Genomic DNA, 25,803 nt, shown 5'->3' with positions numbered 1-25,803 from the left:
TTCCACTGTGCTTGGCTCTCAGATAAATAGTCATTGTTACCTAATGTCTAGAAGAAACCAGTGTGCCATAAAGCTAATATGTTGTTCAATATTTCTTAGCAAAAATCTCTGAATAAACATTCATTGGAAATTTGCTTATGCTTGTTCAATGTAGCTAGAAGACATTCTCATTTTCTCTCTCTCCTTTCTCAAATTCCAGCCTAGAATTATTTTATGGAAAAGTGAGAAAAGTGTCTAGAAGAGAGAGAAAGCAATTGTCAATGGGAGGAAGCAAAATGTAGAGAACTTGAAGCATATCCTGAATAGCCTAACTTTCCTTCATATCTCTCTTCGTAACTCATATTTTATCTTATTACACAGTAGAACATGATTTTCTTAGCGTCCAACTATGTTTTAGATAATTCTGAAGCCATAGTGTATGCGATATTCTAGGGCTCCATGGTCTTACTGAAACTGCTGTCTCTGCAGTACACTTTTTTTTAAAGTACACATAGAACAAATACATAAATATAATACTATATGTGTTCTTCCTCAAAGTTTTAGGTGGGAACTGCTTTTCCTGTGATTTGAGTTTGAATTGTCAGCATTTTACAAAGGGGAAGGAGGAAGGCGTGGAAAGGAATAGAACAAAAAAAAGTTTCAGAAAGCCTCTGGTATGTAAACAATAAATGCATTCCTTAAGCCAGTCTAGTCGCATTTTTTGTTATTCTCCCTGAAACTAGTGCTCATGTGTTTGCCTCCTTTATTGTTCATTAATCCTTGCATCTGAGTTGCCTGCAACATTTGTTATGCCAGCTTAAATACGATGAAGTAATATTTGCACTTCTTTTTCTCATGTGTGGGCTTTTTTGGGGGGGGGGCCTGTTTATAGGCAGAATGCTGGAAATCTGAAATTCCGTTTCTTTATTAAGAAAGTAAGTTTGTTTATTAAGAAACATGGAGTATGCTCTTAGAATAAACATATCCATAGTGCTTATGCAATACTATTTATAAAATTACCCACCATTAAACCAGTTTGTGTTATTCTGTGATGGAGGATGTCAGACACCAGTTCCCCTCTTCTGATGTTACATATTAAAGGGTTGGTGCTGGCTTTGTGCTTGTCATCTTAAGACTTCTTTGTGCTTCTAATATGTAAAAAGATGCCACTGAAATCCCCATACTCTTTCATCATGGCTCCCCTAGTTTCACTTGACTGCAGCTTTTTCTAGAGACTTTCCCCCCCAATATGACATAGAGTGTTGTTCCAGATGTCCCGTCTTTTCCAACAGCTTCTGTGAAGTGGAGCAGGATGTAATCCTAACACAGCCAAGGCATTGGGGACTATACAAAGACTTATCTAGATTGATTTTGGATACTTTTCTTTGGCCACTGGGATTTAGGGGGAACACAGTGATGGAGTAGCGTGGAGTATAGTCAGTTAACGGTTGTGTTGTTCTATTAAAGTTGGGGGTTCTGTGTGGTTGGAGGTAGTAGCCATGTAATTATGATGCAAGATAACCAGAGATGTCAGGTGTAATAGTTATCTTTTAATCAAAGTTATCTTTTAATCATGTAATATTTCAGAAAGAGAAACTTTCCCTCTGACACGGAGTATCTAGCCGAGTGGCATGACCTGGCCTGGAGCACAACCTGCTGTACGTGACACTGCTGTGTCTGTCAAACTACCTCTTTTCACAGCTCACTTATTGCAGTTTTGTCACTGCTTGTCTTATACTGTAGCCTGGTTTCCAGGTCTGGCAGCCTTCCTGAAATTCTCCTAATTTGAGGCTTTCTGCTTTCCAGACCTGAGCCCTCTTAGGCAACTTGGCACAGTTTTCCCTAAGTTAGTCTGTGTAGGAGAAGGTTAATACTATGAATGAGTAGATCTGGTGGCTTTCTACTGTTTTAAAAAATCTCTCCCCAACCTGTGCTTCTTCCTGCTTCATACTTTCTCTTTGTTCATCAGACCTTCAGTAGCCTGGCACAGCTTGCCTAACCTGCCATAAAATGTTGTGTGTGTGTTTTTCTTTTTGAGGGGGGGCCCAGTGAATGATCTAGTGAGTTGAGTAGGCTTTGTGGTGGGTTGGATGACCACCAGAGCCTGTCCAGGAGAGAAAATGTGATTGTGTAACGCTGTGGAATGGAGTTGGAAACCAGGTAGGGGAAACCACCACTACCAAAAAAACAGGGGGCTGTTATGGCAGCTCCAGCTGTGACACAACACTGCAGCCTGCTCTGCTGCCCAGCAGCAGGTGTGTAGGTGTGTTGGGCATGCAACTGGGAGGCCATGTGGCTGCTTGTGGGCAACATGTCACCTTGTGTGGCTCCTGGGCATCACGCTTCTGAGGTGCGCCTGCTACTCAGTACAGCCTCGTGGTCTTCCTCTCACAGACCAGGTTGACTGCTTGCATCTGGCACTCACTCTGAGAGTTGCAGATGCCTGCAAGGTACAAGCACAGCAATAGGGAAATGCATAAGGGGGTGTCAAACAAATAGGTCTTTGGATCATCGTCATGCACTCAACTGTTGTGCAAGGCTTGGGTCTGGCCCTCGTTTCCAGCTAGGCCAGCTGGTTGCCCTTTGGCACGGGGCCGTGGGCCTGTCTTCTGAGATGATGGTTCTGTTACGTTCGCAAGCAATCTCTCTGACGTTTTTGTTTGTGGGACCTCTTGAGAGTACTTGTTCTCTAACCCTGTTGCCTAAATACAACCTGTCTGGCTGAGGATAGCTTAGACATGGGTCATTCTGGAACCAGTCAACACTGCTATTTTGTTTGGCAAGGGGAGATGGTGGAAAAACTATTGCTTCCATGTATTGTTAATCTTGTAGTAAAAATGTCCAATTCTCCTATTTCTAGTCCTAGGGCGCCAGAGAGCCTTTCACTTCCCTGTGGGATTTTCTAGTGGGATTCTAATTTCATGTATTTTAGAGAAATATGATCTACTGCAGATAAGGTAATAGTTTCCTTCTGTTAAAGTAGACAAAAGAAAAAAAAAACTGGGAGAGCTTCTTGATAGCAGAAAGGAACATAACATCTGACATTAACTCATAAAAAATTGACATGCCTGAATCTCTTATGTATAATACATATCTTAGATATAATTACACTGGGCACATGTAGTATTGTGCCCTGAAAGGTTTTGTTTGTTCTTTTTGTCAGAACTTGCTTCAAGGGTAGTAAAGAAAGTCTTGGTATTTTAGCTTTGAATTATTGTTTGGGGCAAGTTCTTTGCTCAGTTTAAGTGCATCAAACCTGGCTGGCAGTTAGCCATGAAGATTGTATTTCATTAATAGCAGCATGATTAAAGCCAGCACAGCCTGCTTTTTTTATTTTGCAGGGGAATGGTAATTGCAGTGCTCAGGAATGTCCTTGGGTGGAGCATGCCATCCTGCTGCTGTGCAGTTCTGCTGGGCCAGACCTGAAATGGTTTCTGTCTCAGAAATTTTCTCCCCAGTGTGAGTAATTGCTCAGATCTCTAAAAATAGGAGGCAATAAATTACCTTGTTTACAATTTTTCACAAATTTATTAACTATGCACTTGCAGTAATTTATTTAAAATTAAATTAATTAGTTTTAAATCAAGATCTCTTAATAGAATTGAGTAATTTTGATTCACAGGTGAGTTTGCTAAATGAAGCTAAAAGCAAGTCAAAGTAGGAATGTGTATCATGAGTATTAGATTTCAGGGTATACGCATTTTGTTATTGTGGGTCATTATTTTGCATTGTGGCTGAACAGAGGCAGTTAACATGCAAAGATTTTTTTGAATCTAAGCAGTGCTCTTTATAAAGCCTGATGTACTACTCATAATTGTTTGAAGATACATTTTTAAGGGCATGTTTTCTGTTCACATATAAGTTATACTACAGAGAATGGTGGCTAATGTATCTTAATTTTCTCTGCAAGAAACAACTGACCTCTTGAATTTACCAGTCTAGTAATATAGAAATTGTTGGAGAGATCATGATGAGGAGATTTTTATTCTCTGCTCCTGGTGATTAAAGCCCCGTTAGCTTGTGCTAGAACAGATACGACCCTAGAGCTTTCTAGTGTTCATGAGCAATGCTCTCTTTTCACCTGAGCAGAGGAAATAACACGTTACCATCAGTCTAGCTAAAAATCTGTGTTTGTTGCATAATTTGTATCTGCTACAGACAAACTAGTAGGGCGTCCTGTTGCAGTCACCAATGGAAACATTTATCTACCTTAAAAAAAAAAAAAAAAAAAAAAAAAAAAAAAGAAAAGGGAAAAAAGAAAAAGAAACAGCTCTCTTAAGTTTAATTTACACCAGCTGTTGAATAGCAAGGATAGGAAAACATTTGGATGTCTTCCATGGTTTGAATCCCGATCTTTACTTTAAAGATGAAGGGCTTCACATCTCATTATTAAATCTTTAGCAAGCTGTTCACTCAGTGACATACACGTAACTGTCCCAATAGTTACAACTTTGACCTTACACCAGATACTTAAAACATTCTTTCTCAAGGAAAAAAATCCTTGTCTTTGTGAAGCTTTAGTCTGAGAATTACAAATATTTGTTTTTGAGAGAACAACTCTGCATTTTTTTTTTATTGGTATATTGGCTATTGCAAGATATATTTGCTTCAAATGAACGTACTTTCCAAAGTGTAGTATTGTAGTACCAGGAGTATTATCCTCAGCTATGTTTTTAAAGGTATTTTTCCTCTATGGGGTAAACCAAATAATTAAAATTCAGAAGACTGAAAATTCTAAATGAGCGAGCATATGGTGCTACTACATATGCATGTGTGTGTACATATATAAAATATATATGCATATAAAATAAAAAACATGCCCAACAAGTGATTTGCTTTTCGTGTTTTCTGCACCATAGCATTTGAGAAGACATACAGCAGGAAATACTTGGTTTTCTCTGGTTAGTGAAAATTAACAGAGATATCAATTCTAGAATAGTAATTTCAGTAATGTTTTGCTTTTTCTGGTGTAATTCTGTATTTTCTAAGCAGAACATTGATTCTGGACTAAAATACCTTCAAATGGAGTTGTGTCAGAATAGTTTGGCTAGTCGGCAGTTACCCAAACCTCCGTATTCTGAAATTATTGTGTATGCTTTTTAAAATGCAAGGTCATTGTTTAGCTTGTTTTATGACTACCTACCTATATAAAAGGTGTTAACTCATGAAATTGTAGTATTGTGTTGGGCATGTAGCTTTGAGAGGCAAAAAGAGAATGTGTGATTGAATTTGCCAGCAATAAAGAAATAATCTGCTGTTGATCAGCTTTGTCCTTGTCCTGCAGTCACAAGGACAGGGCATCTGTAGGCCACCTTTTAGGACTCTGCAGGCTATGTTTGGTCTTTGGGCTGCACATTGAGCAATCCTTACTTAAAACCTACAAGGCAATTACTTGCAACATGCTTGAAGATCAGACCTTCTAATCTTGTAAGATTATTCGGTGGCTGCTGGTGGCACTCTTAAAACACAATCACATCATTACAGTCTTCTAAAAAACCAACATAACTGCATTTATCCTATTTGCTCCCTGACCCATGAGAATCCTGCTTGATGCTCTTCATCCTGCTTCGCAAAAAGGGACACCTCTGAAAACCAGCACTTCTTATCTTCTGTAAATAACTGTGAAAGTGGATGTGTGTTAAAGCGCAACAGCAATAAGTGGCCACAGACAGGGACATGTGTTGACCATTTGAGGAGAGAAAAGGTATTGATTTGCTTCTTTGTGTGCCTGATATTTTTGTGGAAAAGAGCAGGTGGCTAGAAAAATGCGGGCAGGGTGCGGGGGGGTGCACGTATGTGTCTGTACGTGCTGTGGCAAGAGAGCCCCTGTTGGGGTTATTGGAAAACCAACTGTTTATAAAGCTTCTTTAATCTTTTATTCATTGTACCTGGGTTTACATGATGTCTCTGCTTGCTTTGTGTATGTCTGAGAAAGAACTTTGTTAGCAGAAATACAAAAGCTTGTCATGTTTGTAACTGGAGAAGTGGTTGCCAGCATGGTATCTGTCCGTCCATTTTTAACGGCATCAGTAATCATACAGAATTGCCATTTTAGGATTCTCCAGAGTTAGTTTTGTGGGATACTTTCTAGTATCCTCTTCTTGTTTCCGTGTTTTTGGTTTATGTGATACTAGCACCGAAAAGGGCTGTTGAAAACCTGTTAGTCACTATAGTAAATTGTTATTAACCAGACCCTGACCTTATCAGCTTCTACTGTTAAAATACATGTTTTCAGATCTATAGTTGAGGGTGCCTGCTCTCAAAGTGCAGTTTCACTACAGTTTAAAGCAATGAAGCTGCTTCTGTTATGGTTTGTTTGTTTTTCCCTTTGTGTTCACCCACATATTCCCACTTTTTTTCCCTACTCCATATGCCAGTGTATGTTCTCAGAGTGGCGAACTAAGGTACCAGAAAAATAACCTAGAGATTGACTTTACCCCCCACCCCCCCATATTTTTGCAAAAATTCTGAAATAAATATTTTGCACTTAAACACTTCAGTACTGAATGTTCCTTTTTGTTATCTGTGTAGATTTATAGTGTGTAACTTGCAAGGAAAATGCAGTATGGCACACAGTTTGAATTTTGTTTCAGACTTTTCATGAAATGTCTTATGAGAATATCGATTTTTTTTACTTAGTTTAGTTTTAAAAGAAGAATGTTCACTGTACATCTTCAAAATGTGTTGAACTAAGTCAGAAAATGCTAATGATAAGATTGGATTCCTCTTTTTTTTTTTTTTTTTTTTTGCATGTATACATCAAGAAAGTCTGAAATTGGGTTGAGCACATCACATAAATTCTGCATTATGTAGCACTAAAACATGTCTGATTCTTTGTTGTATTCATTCTACACAAGTCTTCTGTGTGGCTCCTTGGATTGAACTGGTTGACCTAATGCCATTTACAAGTTAAGGGCCTATTCTAGCCTACACTTTTAAATTACCTATGTAGTCAGTGGAAAGAAGTAGATGACTCAAAAAGCATTTCAGTCCCATATATCTGAAGCACCTGTCTTAGCTGGAATGAAGTGCTCTCTGAAGGTGGTCTTCTACTTTTGTTGACCGTAGGAGAAAGTTGCAACTGGATCCAATGCCTAATAGTGATCTGGATTGAGCTGGGTGAGACAATTTTGAGCAACAATGTTCTGTTAGTTCAGTTTGTTAGTTCAGTTACAGTGGAGAAAGCAATTTTAAAAGCTGTTTACATAGAGGAAAAGGAGATAGAGAACCACTATAAAATATGAATAGCATATGACTGTAAATTAATGAAGTTGGGGAGGATTGAAAAAATGGAATACCTAACATTACTTTTCATTTCTATTCAAAAATGCATGCAATTTTAACATAACTGGATCAATAGAAAGTTTATATGTTATTTTCAGATGCAAAAATATGGGTGAAAGGCTGCCTTTTTTGAGTTTTAGAATGTATTGTTAATTCAACATTTAGAATGTAGGAATGATCTAACATATAGCATTACCTATGCAACTTAATTTCTAATTTCACAATTGATCACTTAAATCCTGTTTCTCACATGCTACTGTGGCAAAGAAAAACTTCACTAAAATCGGCATCTATCTAATAACCAAACACAAGTTGTCTCAGATCACAAGGTGGAAAAACAAGGTAAAAGCAAGTACTACCAAAGCTAGAACTTAGAGATCATTCAACTAATCTAAAACAAAACTGGACTTTTCAGAGTATTCAAGTTACGTAAACTGGACTTGTTTAGTGTGGGTGTGACATGCCCTGTCCCCCAGCTTTCTTCTACAACTTCTACAACTGTGCATGAAACAATTTTCTTTGTGAGCAGATTTCAGCAGAGGTCTATTTAATTCCTTTCTTTTTTCCCATAAAGAAACAACACAGATAGAAGATCCCAGGAAACAATGGAGGCAAGAACAAGAGAGAATGTTAAAAGATTATCTTACAGTAGCCCAGGATGCTCTCAGTACGCAGAAAGAACTGTACCAGGTGAAAGAACAGAGGCTAGCACTTGCACTGGATGAGTATGTACGATTGAATGATGCCTACAAAGAAAAATCAAGCTCTCGTACCAGCTGTAAGTACAGCGGAAAACACAATGTAACTTCTTTTATCTGTGCCTTGCAGGGAATCTTGTTGCACTTTAGGAACATCTTGTACTCTGACTTTATTTTTTTATATATATATATATATATATATATATATACACATATGTATGTGTATATATATATATAAAAATACATTAAAAAAGAATCTATTTTGTCATGCAGTTTGTCAGAACAAAATTCCACCAGATCTAGATTCAAAGTAAATAGGATCTCATATACTTCATGGCTGCATGCCAGAATGACCCTACTGTGTTGACAGGTAGCTACAGTAGGCTAAGCAAGGAATTTGTTTGCTGCTTCACAAGAGCAGCGTACAATAATTTTGTAACCTATTTGCAGTGGTCAGAGATGAAATGGAGATACATGCAATAATATTGAATGAGGAACTGGCACACAGCAAACTGATTTCAGAGGCCTGTGTTTGGTTTGTTGGCAGAACATCTTTCTTAAAATTGATTAGCGTGATAAAAGCTGCGTGTACAAGTCAGGAAGAACTGAGCAGAGGACCTCTCAGGCTTCTGAATAAACCTGCCTCTGCTTTCTGGAAGTCTCCTTAGGAATTAGACCTTCCAGGAAGAGGTGCTTTCAGGATATCTCAGCTAGAAGAATGAAAACAGAAAAAAATGGGTTGAAAGCCTGGGAAAATGAGGTGCTACCTTTAGATTCTGTCACAGATAAAGGGAGAGAGATATCAAATAGTGGTAGGAGAAAACTGAAACAAATTTGAGTATTCATCTTTTGCCACGCTGCTCTATAATAAGGATATATATTTTTTTTAAGTATTTTTCTGCACTTTTACGTTTGTAGATTTTAGATCAATATGAGTCCTTCAAAGGAGGGGACTAGTTGTTGTGTGTTTTTTGTTTGTTTGTTTGTTTGTTTTCCTTTTTAGTATTCTCAGGCTCCTCATCAAGTACAAAGTATGACCCTGACATTCTGAAGGCTGAAATCTCCACTACCAGATTAAGGGTGAGTGCTTAATTTAGATTCGTTTGAATTCTTTGTGCAAAGTTTATGACTATAGAGTGCAAAGCTTGAGCTAGCAGGGATATCTTTTTTACTGATACTGAAATGTCCCAATATTCTCATTAAGTACTATTCAAGGATTTTTAATGAATTTTTAAAACTGTCTCTGTTACTTTTAGGTAGCACATTTGGATGAAATTCAAATATATTCTAATTAGATGTGGGTTTAAGTAAATCTGATAACTATTCTTACTTTTATGCCTTTATTTTCTAAAGGAAGAGTAAAATAATTAGATGAAGACAGAAAAGTTGTAGGCCAAGATGAGCTGCGGCTAGATGACTGTTTTATACAATTTTCTATGAGAAAGGCACTGCTAACTATAAGAACTTCATAAATCTGTGTTGGTTTAAAAACAGACTACTTGATAGTGATGTGAGACTTCTGTCTTGTCAGAATGGAACAGTTCAGCTCAAGAAGTTACTACCTTTTTTTAAATTGCCAGTGTATCAAAAAATCCATTATTTGATCAGCTCTGTTCAGCAAGGTTACTCACACAGACTTCATATTACAGGCATTGCGTTTGGTTATCTCTTAATATGTAAAAGAATTTTGATTCACAGTTTTAGTCTCTAGTGAGTTAATTCTAAATAAGAAGGAAATGATGTGAAAGACATTTAAAATCTATACAGGGAGTTTGTTTATTTAAGCTATGGCATACAATGCTCTGTGGATAGCCTGGGCTCTCTATAGTTACTAATGAAGAAAAATTAGATGAGACCATGCAGGTTAAAATGGCAGCATCTCACGGCTTACTGCTTGAATGAGGGCTGGGATAAAGATTTTTGCATGAGTAGAGGCAGCACAAGAGATGGCAGTTATTTAGCTCCTTCATTGCCCCCTCCTGGATTATGCACAGACCGGCACTCGCAGAAACCTCAGAGTAACATTCCACATACAATAAGCGTTATGATTAGGGATATAAACAATTAATGATTTGTGTCATTAAAAATTTAAAAAACAGCTTAAATTAGTGATGGAATGCACTGTAAAGCTAGTATCCAGATGTTGCCTCTCATGACTGCTTGTTTGCCCTGTCTACCCTTGCCAGTCTCAGCTTGGAGTACATTATTTTTTAAGTATGAGGAAAGGTGGCTGGTGAGGAAAACTCTTTTCAGCAGTGAGGAGGCGGGAGGAAAATCTTTAGTTTAGGAGGGAGAGTCTAAGGCGATAGGGAAGCCAGCCTGGCAGGAGCAAGAATGGGAAAAGAATGAGAAGCAGAGTGCTTCAATCTAAAATGAGTAGAGCAGGAACAGGTGTTCCCTTTGGCAAGTGGATCACTGGTATATTTAGGAAATTAATAGTGTTGAAGAACAAAACACAACAAAATATAGCTAGAGTCACTTCAGAGTCAGCGGGAAAAATTCAAGCGTGGCTCTATGCTCAATTTTTCTCATTACTTTCCTCTGGTCAGCTCCCAACTCAGCATGCAGAAACACTGAATCACTCTTGGCCCAGATCTGCAGATTGTCCATTCACTGAGAAGAGAGTCAATGTGTTAATCACAGTAATTTATTTTTGGAGATGTTGTCTTCTCTGTGTTGCTTGTTGGAGTCAAGGAACCTACTCACCATGCTGGTTCTTAACACCTGATTTATTGGCATTGCAAAGTCCAAGTTATGAGTGTGCCTAAAATAGGTGACCTGAATCTTGTCTGCAGAGTTTAGGAAGGTGCTGTCCAAGAATATCTGTATCAGCATAAATTGTGGTGTCATCTAAACCCACTGGATATGAAAATCATTGAGATAACAAAAAGTGGAGCCCTGTGATGCTAGGGCTGGAAAGTGTTTTTCAAGGAGGATGGCAAGAGAGGTATGACTGTATTATCGTAGTTTGCCCTTATTTGGATGTTTGAGGATGCTTTGCACATGTGCAGCCATTGGCATTCTACAGTGTATGCATGCATGGACTTGATGGGAAACAAAGTTAGTCATTAGCAAGCTGCTAGCCAACTAGTTAGAATTTGCACATTGTTTAGTGAACTATTAGGTCAAATGTACTAAACCTGTTTCTCTCTCACACTGGCTGAGGCTTAATGGCAGTATCAGGTTAATGGTGGCTAGAGGGGAGAAAACCAGCATTCGAGGAAGTTCTGAAATGGCCTTTGGCTTTTTCCTTGTTACCCGTGTCTAATATATGCATATGGAGCTTTTTGGATATGTGAATTGCCTATTGCACAGTATATCATGCAGTACATATATAAAGATTGTCATATTTCTGTCATAAAATAGGCGAGGGGGAAAAAGATCTTTTTCAAGAAGATCATAATTTAAAGATCTGGTCCTGCAGTAAAGATTGAGAGAGCTTATTTGGGGTCTGAATTAATCATCAGTAAGATAATCCAAACAATACAAAGCATATGTGATCATAACATGTATTATGTATATACAGTAAGTAGGGGTTGAATCTTAGTATAATAGTGAGTTTCTTTTTTTATTTCATTAGTACTTGAGTGCTGGGGGTACAAGGAATTAGCACAGAAGCCTGGTCAAAGATAGGATTTCAGTGCAGAGAGAAAGGTTGATGCTGAACAAGGAGGGAATTCAAAGCTTAGACATGGAAGAAGGCTTCAAGATGCAGCTAGAAGAGGCCTGTCAGGCAGAAGACTTAGGAAGCAGAAGCAGTAGTAGAGGGGTAAAGGATGAAACAAGTGCAAAGATGTGAAAAAGAGGGAGTTTTATTAAAGTCTTGAAGGAGAAGACAGGGAGCACAAGAGTAGTTTGATATAGATATGGCGCAGTAAACACGATCTTTGTTATCATGTCAGTCACATCCTTATAGGATAACGTACCTGACTCTCATTTCTTGATAATGAAATGATGAATTACAGCAGAGGACACTCAGAAAATGATTTTGAGGAAAACATAAGGGTTTTTGAGAGATCCAGTCCTGTAAGATGAAATCAAGTATGCCATATGCAATTATTGTTAGCTCACATTTCTGTTTTTAAAAGTTTAGCCTTTCTGTGTTTCGAGAAAAAGTTGGGACTTCATTTATATTTTAAACATTGTGTGGAACCCAGAGGTGATACTGCATCAGTTGGCTGGAACATTTGTGAGAGATTATTTTGAGGGGGTTTAAATTCTCATTTAGTTCTCTGTCCTGCTTAATTGCAGGGAAGTGTCATGCTAGTCAGGTAAGATGTAGTTAATGAGAGCTTGAATGTGTAGTTAGAAGTTGCTCATTTATTATGATAAATTTCCAGTATGGTCAAAGTAAAAGTTAAGCAGCTAGTGATGATAGTTTTCAATAGCCTGAAACTAACCCCTAATTTAGGTAATGAATTTTGCTTCGGAGAAAATGGAGATTGAAAGCATTTTATTTCTGTCACAGAAAATTCATTAGCCAAAAGCTGCAAACAAAAATGCCTAAGCCTCATTCCTATACCTATACATTGAAACCCAGATTAGTAGGGTTTTTTACACATACGAAGCATTTTGTATCTTTATGACGACTATAACAGTTCCATTTTTTCATAAGAGTAAATATCTTAAGACATATATGTAAGCAAGCAGAATGTTAGAGCAGGAATTTTACATTGGAAGGTGAGAGTAGGGGATTTTTAACTTTTCCTCTATTTAATATTACTGATTGGAATGTTAAAAAGCCTAACGAGATCCAGCTAGTGTGTTGAGCGCAAATGAAGCAGATGCAGGTGTATAAATACCAAAATTTGGGACTCCATATTTCACGTAGGCATTTCTGTTGCCATGTGTCAACTGAGGATAAAATTTAATTTGTGTTAAAAAAGCACTGTTTCAGAGGTGGTCCAGAAACTTTGTTTTAATACATTTGGGAAATGTGATATAAAATTAAATGAAAAAAATTAAAAAAAAAATCATAAATATTTTGTGTAGTGCAGTCATATCTGTTAGCATTTGAAATAGGAATTTTAAGACAAAAAAAAAGATTCTGCAAATTTAGGGAAGTAGGGAGTAGACTAAAGATATTTCTATTAAATAGGTAAATATAATGCATATATTTGAAAACCAAATGTGTTTTGTGATTGTCTTTTTTAAATTAATATGCATTATATGCTTAGGGGTCCAGTGTCTATAAGGTTTTATAAGAAAGGACAATTCATAGGGAAAAAAAAAAAAAAAAAGGAGTGCATACAATGTAAAGAACTGAGAGCTTCTTAGAATGAAAAAAAGGAAAATATTATAAGCTTAAAAGAAACAGGAATGTCCCTGTAGGACAGTTGGAATGCATGCTTAACAAGTGAGAAGTAAATTACTTGTTAAAGTTCTCTCAGGTTTAATAACACAGTGTGGTATCGATACAAATAAGGAATGTGATTTAATCTGCGTGTGTCCCTTTAATACTAAAGCATGTTGCCCATAGACATCAGGAAGAGAACAGATCCATTTGTTTTTAATATGTGTCAGTAGAGCAATTTACAATCTTTTTTCCTCATCTGATATAGAGAATACATTAATTGTTCAAAGCCATGTGTTATGCCACTTAACAAGAGGAATTTTCTAAGTCTTGCTTTGATTTAACACACAAGGTTAAGAAGCTGAAGAGGGAACTCTCTCAGATGAAGCAAGAGCTGCTGTACAAAGAACAGGGCTTTGAAACACTGCAACAGTGAGTATAAGAAAATAGAAAGAAATTGACTTAATTCAGTCTTTCGATTTCTATTTTGTCATAGAATTGAATACATCTCGTGAGATATTATTGGGGAAAAAATGGAGGATCTAGTAACTCTTTTTTTTTTTTTTTGCCATTAGAAAATAGGAAATAGAAAAGGTAAACATATTGTGCAGGCGAAAACATGAGATAAATCTGTTCCCTCTTTTTTTTTTTTTTTTTTTTTTTTCTTTTCTTTTCTGAACTCACATATGTTGCAGAGGCAGAAGGAGGAAGAATTCTTCCCTAGGAAGAATTTGACTGCTTTGCATACTAAAAAAAAGTCTTTTTCCTCCTTCCTCCCTACCTCTAGGCTCAAAAAAGAAAGAGGAGGGTGCTGTTCTCAGAGGTGTACAGGGTGCACAACTGCACAGAGTTTGAAATGAGTCACAGTGTGAGGATTAAAGGAGACCTGACTTCCTTTGTTCCCGTTACTGGGATGCCTGGGCACCAAAGGTCTGATGCTGAAGCCAGTGTGCATTCTGAGTACTCAGCCAGCTGGATTATTATAGACTCCCCCTCCCCCCCACCTCAGTCTGAGCATTGCTTACTGTTCCTGACTTTTGAAGGAGTTTAGGACTTGGACCCTAAAATGTTAAACAGTGCTCAGAACTTTCACCAGAAAACCATGTGGTGGTTATTCACTACAGTGGAAACCTTGCTAACATGCATATTTTTCTTTACCAATGAAGAGATTTAATAATGATAACTTTTTTCTGGATTGTATTGTATCCACACATTCAGGGTACATTTAGGTAGTGCTGAGCTGTGTACACTTAGTACGCTAGTTTTAGTAGCAGAAGCAATGTTGCAGCATTGTAGTATAATATTGTCTAGATGCATTTACCCTTCTCTCAGGATCTCCTCTGTACGGTAGCATACTGTCACGTAAGTAATAATAATTCTCCTGGAGAGTTTGCACTCTATACAGAGAAGACAGACAAAAGGTGGGAGAAGAGAAGTATATTCTGTCTTGCAGGCAGAGTGCCAAAATACAGAGAGATGATTTGCTGAGGATGACAAAGTCTGTGTTTGGAGCTGAAAGATTGGGGTTTAGTTCCCAGATCTAACCAGGATGTGTTTAGGCTATTTCCTGTGTATTTTAATATGTCAATTCTGCACAGTATGATTCTTCTGAAATGAGGAAAAAAAAAATCTGGTCTGGGAAATGGCTAAAAAAGATAGTGAACGTAAATATTGCTCCATGAGTTCTACCATAACTAGACATATTGAGAACAATCAAATTATTTCTCTGGTATGCAGAGTTTGAAGTCGCTTGGGAACTGAAAGCCCTCGGCACTTCAGGATGATGTCAGTTAAGTCCTTATCCAGCTTCATTTTGACTAGAACAGAAATGCAGGATTTGTTTGTTATTTAAATATGTAAAGACTAGTGAAAGATGTGAAAAATGGGAGAAAATAATAATTGCTTGGTTTTATTTAGCAATAAACAGACTCCATTCAAAGCAAAGTTTATAAAAGAGGAAAAAAGATATATTGATTCTAAAGCTTAAAGTAGTAAAAACTCATGCTGCTATACCAGGATTAAAGGTTAGCCAACCCGGCTGGTTTTATTATATTAATTCAACAATGAAGTATTGTTTTAAAGCAGCTTGCTCACAAGCCATTTTGATAGGAATCCAAAGCATGTTTCAGAAACTGTCAACAGCATTCCACAGGAACACAATAGACATTTGTTGTAAAAATTCAGTCAGCCACTTCTGAACAGTACTAATCCCATTAATTTAAAACAGGAAGATGGAATATCTCATATGTCAGATATCCTTTGTGTTCATCTTAATTATATTCAGAATAAACCATTTGCAATTTGAATGTGGCACATCATATTACTAGGCAGTGTGTGGTGTATTACCCAACTGTTCATTCGTGACCCCAACTATTGGCACATCCTCTATTCAACCTTAAAAACTTGGTAACTTACCAAAAATTGAGTGTTGTTGGGCAATAAATAATTGCCTATCTATGAAAGAGTTTGTGGAATTTTCAAGTTAAAAAAAATAATAATAAACTTGAATAGGAATCTGAGTGCTAAGTCATGTAGCTAATTTTTGTTGTGCAAATGCAGGTCACTTTTGCACAAAAACTGAAATGTGGAGAAAGGGAAAAAGACATGCTCACCCCTTTTAAAGGCTTTTAGAACACTGCTATCTTGTATACAAAATTGGGAGAAAAATGGAGTACCCAGTTATAAGAGTTTTGTCTTAAGTTTGCTCTTGTAGGGGATGCTTAAGATCACTTCTGATCAGTAGAATGTTTGTTCATTGCTCACTTATAAGGTTAATGTCTTCTAGTGAAGATGATGGATGATAAAAGCAGAAAACCAATTGCGTTTAGAAAAGAATATATTCTGTACTAGATGCTGGACTTCTGTGAAGATGCCTGTTTTTAATTTTGTGAAACACAGCTGCCATCATCTTCTGATGCTATGAAATATTCAGTTAAATTAGAGGTGGGAGAAACATGTTTACAACTGTATTTGTTGAAGAAAATATATAAAGGCAACAATTAAATATCTTTTTTCCCCTCTAACTTTTTTTTTTCCCAATCCTTGATGTTCTAGGAATTCAGTAAATTTTCCAATATATGGAAATACGGTATTAATTGTCCACAGATTCTGTGGGTTAGCCTGCTGCCTATGTAAGCAGAGCAACTGTTCAGGATTGTTAATGCTTAGGATTAGGGTAAACAAGAGGTTACATTTCTTCTCTGTGTGGCGGATTAGTATCAAAGAGCTTACACAGTGTGGCATTTGACAGGTATCTGGGTGGATAGTATTAATAATAAATTCTACTTCTGTCAGGTTCATTAACAGTTAATAGTGTGAAAACTGTACCCCAAAACTGCTTCTATATTGCAGAGAATTAAGATATGGATGGGAATTTTGGTAGTTTTGTCAGCAGAGCTGCTCTGTTCCTGGTAGTGTTGGTAGGCTCTCTGCCCCTGGTGTCTTTATGACTGGGTCAACTAAAATTGCTGGTGGAGTCTCTGTCTTTAGGAAGGTCCCAGCGTTCAACCAAGCTGATCCTAATGCCCGCAGGGTTTTTTTTCTTCACAATTTCCTGATGCCAGGAAAGCCCATCCACTGGACACTGTGACTGACAGCTTGACATTTTTGCCAAGGATTATGTGGTAAATGCAGTAAATGGAGACTTCACTGTCCATTTTCCTCTTTGCATGACCGTTGAAGCAAGCAGTGTCTCTTCTCTCCTTCCCTCCGTTCTCTAACTGTGCTTCTGCCTGAAACAGAACAGCAGAGGTGTTAATTGTGTTTTCGGTATCTAGTATTACAATTTTTTTCTTCTCTCCACAGAATTGACCAAAAAATGTCTGGAGGTCAGAGTGGATATGAACTCTGTGAGGCCAAGGCCATTCTGAGTGAACTGAAGTCTATCAGAAAGGCCATAAGTTCAGGGGAGAGAGAAAAACAAGATCTGATGAAGGTATTTTGTGGGGTTGATGCAAGTTTTGTGTGGATTTGTTTTATCATAAGAAACTTTATTTATAGTAAATACTTTTCATTTTATACTTCTATTTAGGGGAATCTCAAAACTTTCCAAGGGCTAAATCAATATTAAAAGCAATTTTTAGATGGAGAAAGCCTGTGACTTTACTAACTGAAAAAGCCATTCAGTGGCAGTCAGTTTGAGAGCACAAATATTTAAACTTGTAGATAAGGTACAATGCATATGTTAGCTTTTTATATCATCACAGGTGTTGATGGTCCTTAGTGTCACCTACCAGCTGTTCGATTGAAAGGATAGTTTGCTTAATGTAAACTGAAAATAGAATCTTTATGTTGGAGTCTTTTATATAAAATTTTTTTTGAGAGAAACTGTTTGGCAGGTGTTGCTGCTAGTGGCTATAAGCACTGTAACATGCAAAGCAGACGTAACACCACCACATTCTCTGTTTTCTGGACAGAGTCTTGCCAAGCTGAGAGAGAAATTCAATCTTGACCAGACCATTGGGAGATCTGACCCAGACTTGTGTTCAAGCTCTGTAAACTCTCAGCTGTCTTTTTCTAGACAAACTCTGGATGCAGGGTCTCAGACTGACGTTTCTGGTGAGGTGAGCTTTTTTCATTTTGTCAAGTGCAAAGAGAAATTGAATCACAATGGGATTTGAATTAAATGCTTATTTATTATTGCAGATAGGTGTGTGTGTGTGTGTGTGTGTCCATATACACACACATGTAGTTGAAAATTACGTAGTATCAATTATCTGATTTTTTCCATAAATTTTAAATCAAAATTCAGAGGCTGTTTTTACATTTGGCATGAAGCATTCATGGCAATCTGATCTAATCAAACAATTGCACTGTAATAAAGATCAGTTTTATCTTACAAACTTAATCTGAAATGAAGATGTTTTTAACTTTCAGCAAAAAAAATCTCAAATTTTAACTGTTTGATTTCATTTCAAGCAGCTACAAACAGTTAATGGAACAACCTGATCAGTGGTCCATTAAAACTTCTCTGTTTCACTGATCTATATATTACAGTATATTTGCAGCAACAGAAAGTTGTGCTTATTTGGGGCACTCTCCTTGAAGTTCATGAGCTAAATTTATATGGAAGAGGTTTTAATAGGTTTTCCAAACAAAGAGATAAGCTTTTATGTGTTTTTGCATTTCAAAGCAAAACTTCAGTAAATTTGCTACTGATTTAATCCTAAATTCTGAGTTCATGGAATTCAAAGGAGATCAAAATTTTGACTGAAATCAGTGCAAGACTTCTTTGAAAATGAACTTGCTTTATTCTGATAGAATATGGACAATTGGTGGTATGGTAGTTAAAAATAGATAAACTGTATCAGAAGAAAACATCACTGTGTTTTGCGCATCCAGCTAGCTTCCTACCTTGATTTTTTCAGAGTTAGCAAGTGTATAGTTGCACCTGGATGAGTTTTTGTTTTTTAAATAGTATTTTTTTTCTAGCCTGTGCATTTGCTTTGTATTGTTGATTTGACTTAACAGTTTTACACAGTAATAAGGCTGATGTTTTTTTCCTCAACAGGTTGGAGCAAGAAGTAGATCAAATTTAGCTGAAAAGGTCAGACTAAGTCTTCAATATGAAGAGGCAAAAAGAAGGTAATAGGGTTAGTTGCTTTGTTCAATTACAGTCTAAGTTGGGAGGTTTCAGGTCTCTGCAGCACTAACATTGTGCTCACAGTGACATCTAGTGGACCAGCTCTCAGGATGAACTGTAGGTAATGCTGCAAAATGTTTCTTCAGCATGCAAGAAATTTTTCTGCAGTTGTTGGTACTTTTTGGATAATAGATTTTACACTTAATGCTAAATGTCGTATGTTAAGAAATAAAATGCAGACAGTGACAAGCTGATGGCAGTTTCCGGATTAAGGGAATGGAGTAAACTGGCTCTCCACTGAAAGGAGCTGCCAAGCCATTTATGCACATTTAAATCCTAATTTAGGATCATCATCTCAATTTGTGCCACTGACGGTTCTTCAATTTTAGAGTTGCTTCAGAGTTCCAGTGCAGATTTGGTAGGGTTAATTATCTCTTTTTATGTGGGGCCATGGATAATTTAAATACTTGTTATCACTGTGGGGTTTTTTTTGTGTGTGTGTGATTTTTAACCTGATGTGAGAGAAGAAATTAGAAACTGCTGCCACTGATGAATGTGGAATGCCTTTTAAATAAGTTCTCTAGTGGTTGCTCATGAAGGCAGTGCTGTTTTGGTGAATTGCCACTGAGCCAGAGAATGGGCATCAGAAAGTAGACCATTCTGTGTTAGAATTACATGCCTGCTGATGCTCCAGAGGAATAGTACTGCATAATCTTAGAGAAGATTTATTTTCTCTATTTAAAAAAGAAAGGATATATCTTTGTTATTAATGTATTAGCTGTATTGTATTATTTTCTAATACTTTTCACAAAATTAGAAGGTGTTTCAGCTGCTTGGAAACCTTATAACTTTTGCTATAAAGGCATTTTGAAATCTAAGGAAATAGAAGTCTTGAAAGTTATTTCAGCACACCTGAAGTTCCTTTTTCTACTTTTTTTTTAAGGACAAAGTAAAAACTACTGCTTTTCCCCACACAAAACTGCCTAAAATACCATTTACTCTGCAACTTAAATATTTATTCAACTGGAATACTGTACCATGCTCAGCTGGTGAAAAGCAGGAAAAGAAAATTGCAGTTTATAAAGGCTTGCTTAGTTTTTAACTTCTAAAGGCAGGAGAATGCACAACCAACATTTTTATGCCTAATTCCAAATGTATGCTGTGTTCCTATAGAGTAGTAGCTACTATTTTTGCTGGTGGTAAAGTAATGCTTTATATCTTCATTATGGATCATAAAACTTTATGATCTTATATATGCAGTCAACAAAGAGTGCTAAAGCTACTGTGTTTGTTCAGTGTGATTTTGGCTCCAAGTCATCATGTAAATGATATTAATTGTCAACTGTTGTTTTAAATGCATATAGATGGCACTTTTTCACGGGGACAATTGATCTAGGAACAGACTTTGTTTTGATCATGTCCTGATACCTATAGTAGAGGAAGCAAAAGAACATCATTGTGTTTTCCCTGTCATTTGTAGGGGAAAAACAAATACACTGGCAGTAAGTCAGTTTACCACTCCTACCCAGTAAAAAGCAGTGTTTGGAGTAGAGAGTACTGCAGCACAAGATCTTACCTTCTCACAAATTAGGCTGTCCAAGTGGGTCAAAATTGCTATAGCTCATGTACTTACATTCTTGGGTATGTAAAGGTATTCTCTATAACTTGTTAGTGGTGTTTCAAGGTTAAATTATCTTCTTTTAAATGCTATCTTAATTAGCTTTTGTCTGAGAACTGACCAATAACGAATATTCCTTTCAGCTTTAAATAAAAGTGTGAGGTCCCTTGAAAAATGCTGATGAAGTCTTTAAAGGGTTGGAACATACTGGTTTCATCAGTGACTTCAGAGTTACTTTAATATAGTGTTCATATCTTGCAATAATGAAGGAAACATCCCAGTTTCCACACAAATGCAGTGTCTTGAAGAGATGGAATATTATCTGTGGGTACACTAGGGATTTTGAGAAAAGTCATAAGTTGTGTGGCCCAAATTGGTCATATTTAAGCAATGTTAAAATGTATTAACTTTGGTGAAATCAGATGCACGCAAGGAAGTTAAGCAGTTGATGTTTGTCAACTGCAGCATATTAAGTGTGCTCCAGGCTCCAGGTTGAAAGTGTTGCTTAGAGAGATGGGGGATAGCATGCTGACAATGATTTTCTGGTATGGTGAAACTATTTAATGTGTCTTGACCTGTTGAGCAAAGACTACCTCAAAAGAGCGAGAACAGTTCAGTTTTCATGTCCATTTAATCCTTTGCCTTTCTGATGAGGCAGCTAAAAAAGGTTTCCGCTATGATAGCAGAGTGTCATCTATAGCAGTGGGAGCAAAAGAACTGTTCAGAGACTACCATCCCATTCCACAAGCCATCGAGCAGCTGTCAGTAGCAGCTACTTACAGAACAAGGTTAGCTAGAACCAGTGACCTGGAGATGAAAGTCTTAACATCTCATTATCCATCTGAAATTATCCAGTTGGTTTTCCTCTGAGTACTGCTCCTTGGAAGGACTGTTGAATATAAATGATAGATACAACAGCTGCAAAGTGAAATGAAGCATTTCAACGTACCTCATCCTACCGTTTGGTTATGGTAGCCCTGCTGATTGTATTTCCATTTATTTTGCATTGTTGTTCTGTGAAAATATCCTGAGTCAGAGTAGTTCTTGCAAGGGTTTTGTGGGTGAATGTTTTTTTTTCAGTTTTTTTTTTAAACTGCAATTTTTTCATGGAGGTAGAGATAAGAAACAAATCTTATCACTGTAAATGATTTTTTTCCCCTTAAGCTTCTAATGTAAGCAATGGGGTAGTTAGATTCAACATTATTATTAGCTTTGACTATAAATGAATGCCTTGATGTACTGTAAAGTTAATAATCAAGTTGCTAAATAAGCATGATGTGTTATTAGCTTTGTTAACCACAGAAAACAGACTGGAAGGAAGAAAAATATTTTCTCAGAAATTTGTGAGGGCTACAGAAAGATTATACATACCAAATTATCCCTGTGTGTTTATGCAATATGGCATGGGCCATTACCTTAGGTAGTGTCTGGTAACATTGCAGTCACACAGACTTGTATCCGCTAATGAGCTGACTTACGTGTATTTAATTATGGCAGTCATAAATAAATAAAAGTAACAGATCAGTTCCTCTTGCCCTAGATTGTCTAGGAACATCTTTGTTTTTGCTACTTTTCCTTTCTCTACCTTTCTCCCAGCCTACAAGAAAGAGGCACAGAAGACTAGGAACTTTTACTTGATGCAGAGCTTCCATATCTTTATCTGTGCAGCTGATTCAGGTGTGGCCAAGGTTGGAAGTGCCTGAGTGTTATCATCTGGTGTATCATTAGATATGTGGCACTTGTTGTGGGAGTTTTTATGCTTTATATAGTTTCCAGTGGGCAATAAGTCTTAGTTCCAAAACCTGCAAATTTTAAGCTGCACTGCAGAGACCAAAGACAGAGTGATTACAGAGGCTGAATATTGGAAATAACCATTCTCAAGGAAGAACGAATTACAATGTAAATAATAATGTAGGGAAATTTCTACTTCCATTGTATGTATATGTGTATTCTGAATTTTTGATCTAACATCTGCAGTGGGAATGGCAATCACACAAACACTTAAATTAATAATCACCTTTTGCTTTAGGCAGCCACTGTTGTATCACCTTTTCTTTCAATCATATAGAAGAACTATGCTTTTGCCTCTTAAGATTTTCATTCGAACATGCCACTGAAGCAAGTGCCTTACTGTTGGGCTTGTTCTTTCACAAAGGTTGTATGCTGTTTCTAAGGAGCAGTCAGCCTCTAATAGCTTAGAAGTAGATCGTACCACTAAGTAAAACAAAGTGTGACTACTATGTTACCCTGACAGATAATTTCCACTAAAGCACTTACTAAAGTTGTGTGTTAAACTAAACATCTGAACAAGAAGGGAAACTAATTTTTAATGCATAAGGTAAATTGTATTCCGGTTGTTTCACAACAAGCGTATATTGCTGTTCACCTTAGTATTCTTCCATATATGAAACAGGTGAGTTTTAGCAAGGACACCAAGTTCATAGTTCCAGAGTTTTGCTGAATTTCTTTGTGGGAAAGAGAATGAAGTGCTTCTCAGAATATCCAGGACAGAGAAGGGATTACACAGGCTGTTGCTCTAGATAGATGGCTTAATTTTCTGGCCAAGTGTGTATTCCTGTGAATGCAATTCCTGTGAAGCAAAATTAAAGTAGGTAGCCTTAAGTAGAAAATGTTATATCCTGATAAGAATCCCGCTACCTTTCAAAATACTGCATCATTTCTGTCTTTCCTGGGAATTTTATGATATGCTGGGCTCAGACAAGTCTGGTATGTTTTATTTTAGCATGGCTAACTTAAAGATCGAACTGTCTAAGCTAGATAGTGAGGCCTGGCCTGGGGCACTGGATGTGGAAAAGGAAAAACTGATGTTAATCAATGAAAAAGAAGAGCTTCTAAAGGAACTCCAGTTTATTTCACCACGGAAACGTACTCCAGATGAGCTAGAGCAGCTAGAAGCAGAAAGGAAGAGACTTGAAGAAGAGCTGCTGTCTGTGAAAAGCACCCCTAGTCAAGCACTTGCTGAAAGGTAAGGGGTTGTATTTTGCTAATATTAAATGTTTGTTTCTACAGTCTAACCTTTGTACTCATTACAGACCCTGAGCTATGCCTTGATGGGCTATTTTCCTTCACTACCAGTTTATGTACATCTTAATTAAATTTGTTATTAGTTTGCTGGGCAGTAACACAAAGAATTCTTCTGTACTGTGAGGGAATGCGCACACCCGGTATGTGCTCTGCAATATCCCTTGCTTCCCATTTGTTACCAGCATGAAAATGCCTATGACAGATGTTAAATAGCTAAGGAGTGTCAGCATACCTGCAGGAGGGCAATACATCATTCACTAGTTTCTGATAATAGCTGTAAACTGTTTGAACTCAGGTTACAAGGATTATCTTGACTGTTGCAACATCTGAGACCTTTCATTGTGTGATTACATTTTATTACAAAAATGGAACCAAAAGAAAAAAGATGTTTCAAAATGTTTCAGAGGAAAAGCGTAACTGCTGCAAACCTTCCTAACTTGCGGCTTCCTAACTAGTAACTGAAACAGCTCTGCATAACCAAGTATGGTGCTTGAGAAAATCAGAGGAGTTTGTTACAAATAGATTTTTTTATCAACTGCAGATGGAAATAATTTCTGAGAACTTCACGTTAGGTATAAATCTGCAATAAAAACAAAATATAGTTGTGTGTATCAGTGTAGTGTGCTTTATAGAAGTAATACAGTTGGTATTATAACACTTTCCTACTTTCCTTTGCTAGTAAAGGCCTGCTCTTGGTTCTGTTTCACCAAATTCATTTAGTAACAGTAAAAGTTGGGCCATAGATTGTAGCTGAGCAGTGAGGAGGTGTTTTTGCTGTTGACAAAATGTGTGTTCAAATTAGATGATTAAGTGTGATCAGTGATTAGGTGTGATTTTTTTTTTAACACATTTGTACACTTTCTAATATTTTAAACTTCATTAAATTGAGCATACAAAAATGTTTTAGTTCTGCTAGAACACAGCCATTCTTCTGTATTTTTACAGGAAAAAATATGCATCTGTTTTAGCAGACACACAAGGAAAAAAAATCTTGCTATGAACATAAGAAAAATTTTTTTTGTTGTTTTTTTTAAAGAAGAACTCAGATGATGAAAATTTTCCTGAAATGTTAACTTGAGAAAAGGATACAGTTAATTTTATCAGATCAAACATCAACATTTTATTTCTTGTAGATGAGAAAGATTCTCCTCTCCCTTATCAGTGAAGCAGCCACAACATCTTATCTTCCAAGAGGTGCACTGTTGTTGCGTTACTATTTTCTTTAATGAAGTTTCATGGATACCATAGATTTCCAGTATTTCCACAGATACTGATAATGAAGCAATGCTGTAGAAAGCTATGGATTTTATCAGAGCTTGATGAGGGGGCAAAAAAAAGAAGAAATGGAAGACTTGGTTTGACTTGAAACAAAAACATTATCAGTGTAGCCTAGGGTTATTTGGGAGCAGGCTGCTGAAATTGCCACTAGTAATGTACTCAGAGTCAATTTACAAAAGGAGTTTATAAATCATAACGTATGAACTTCAAAGAGCGGAGGAAGGGTACAGCCTGATTGCTTTAAGAAGCCTTCCAGCAGCTGTATCCAAATTGTACAACTGTTGAAAGCTAGTTGCTACTTTCTTGCCTCTTTACATTCATGTTAGGGAGATTCCCTTATTATTTAGTCCTTGGCAAAATCTTCTAGGTAATCATTGGCATTTAAACAGATGCATGGTTTTGCTAATACTTATTTATTTTGCTGTGGCCTGCAAAATTGGCCCCTACTGTCATAAGCAAATATATCCACATGACAAGTTTGCATGGAAGGAAGGTGAGGTAAGTGCACTTTTACTTCTGATGCATTTAATTTTTTTAAAGATGATGTTAGCCATTCTCAGCAAGGCCACAATTTATGATCAAAGCTGGACGAAGATAACTCACATTCAATTCAATGCAGCAAAAATAGATTAATTTAGATAGGAGGAATGCAAATAGGAGAGATTGACAGAGGCCCATGTCAACATGAAGGAGGTTTGGGTGTTTATCTGGTCTTGGTATATTAAAGTTTCCTGCTTATGCTATAAAGAAGAAAAGGTTTTTTTGTTTAAAGATTTTTGAATTTAGCCTGATGTAGGATGGAAAAAAAATTTAAATGTCAGAATTTGTCATAGGATAGTAAATTATTTCTTGCATGACTTGGATCTTCCAAGAGTGATTTTTAACCAAACTAACTTGTATTTGTGACTCACGACTAAAATAGTTCTGAAGTTTATATACAGAAATTAATGCTACTTTTAAAATTACTGGTAAATGAGATTGCGTCCAGCAAAATTCCTTTTATCCAAGGACTAAATTGAAATAATGG

The 25,803-nt window shown here is 36.8% G+C and overlaps 1 protein-coding gene across 3 annotated transcripts in view; it reads left to right on the top strand.

The window, feature by feature from the left end:
- WWC2 (WW and C2 domain containing 2) overlaps positions 1–25,803 on the top strand; it is a 104,589-nt gene that overhangs the window by 45,414 nt on the left and 33,372 nt on the right. For all 3 annotated transcript variants that reach the window (XM_062575776.1, XM_062575775.1, XM_062575774.1), the window contains exons 3-9: positions 7,838–8,041; positions 8,965–9,041; positions 13,607–13,686; positions 17,059–17,188; positions 17,670–17,816; positions 18,764–18,837; positions 23,197–23,439. In XM_062575776.1, the coding sequence (XP_062431760.1) occupies positions 7,838–8,041; positions 8,965–9,041; positions 13,607–13,686; positions 17,059–17,188; positions 17,670–17,816; positions 18,764–18,837; positions 23,197–23,439 (955 nt within the window). The remainder of the gene's footprint in view (positions 1–7,837; positions 8,042–8,964; positions 9,042–13,606; positions 13,687–17,058; positions 17,189–17,669; positions 17,817–18,763; positions 18,838–23,196; positions 23,440–25,803) is intronic.

The sequence above is a fragment of the Rhea pennata genome, chromosome 4, assembly GCF_028389875.1.
Source record: "Rhea pennata isolate bPtePen1 chromosome 4, bPtePen1.pri, whole genome shotgun sequence".
Taxonomy (NCBI): Eukaryota; Metazoa; Chordata; class Aves; order Rheiformes; family Rheidae; genus Rhea; species Rhea pennata.
This window is presented reverse-complemented; position numbering and strand designations above follow the sequence as displayed.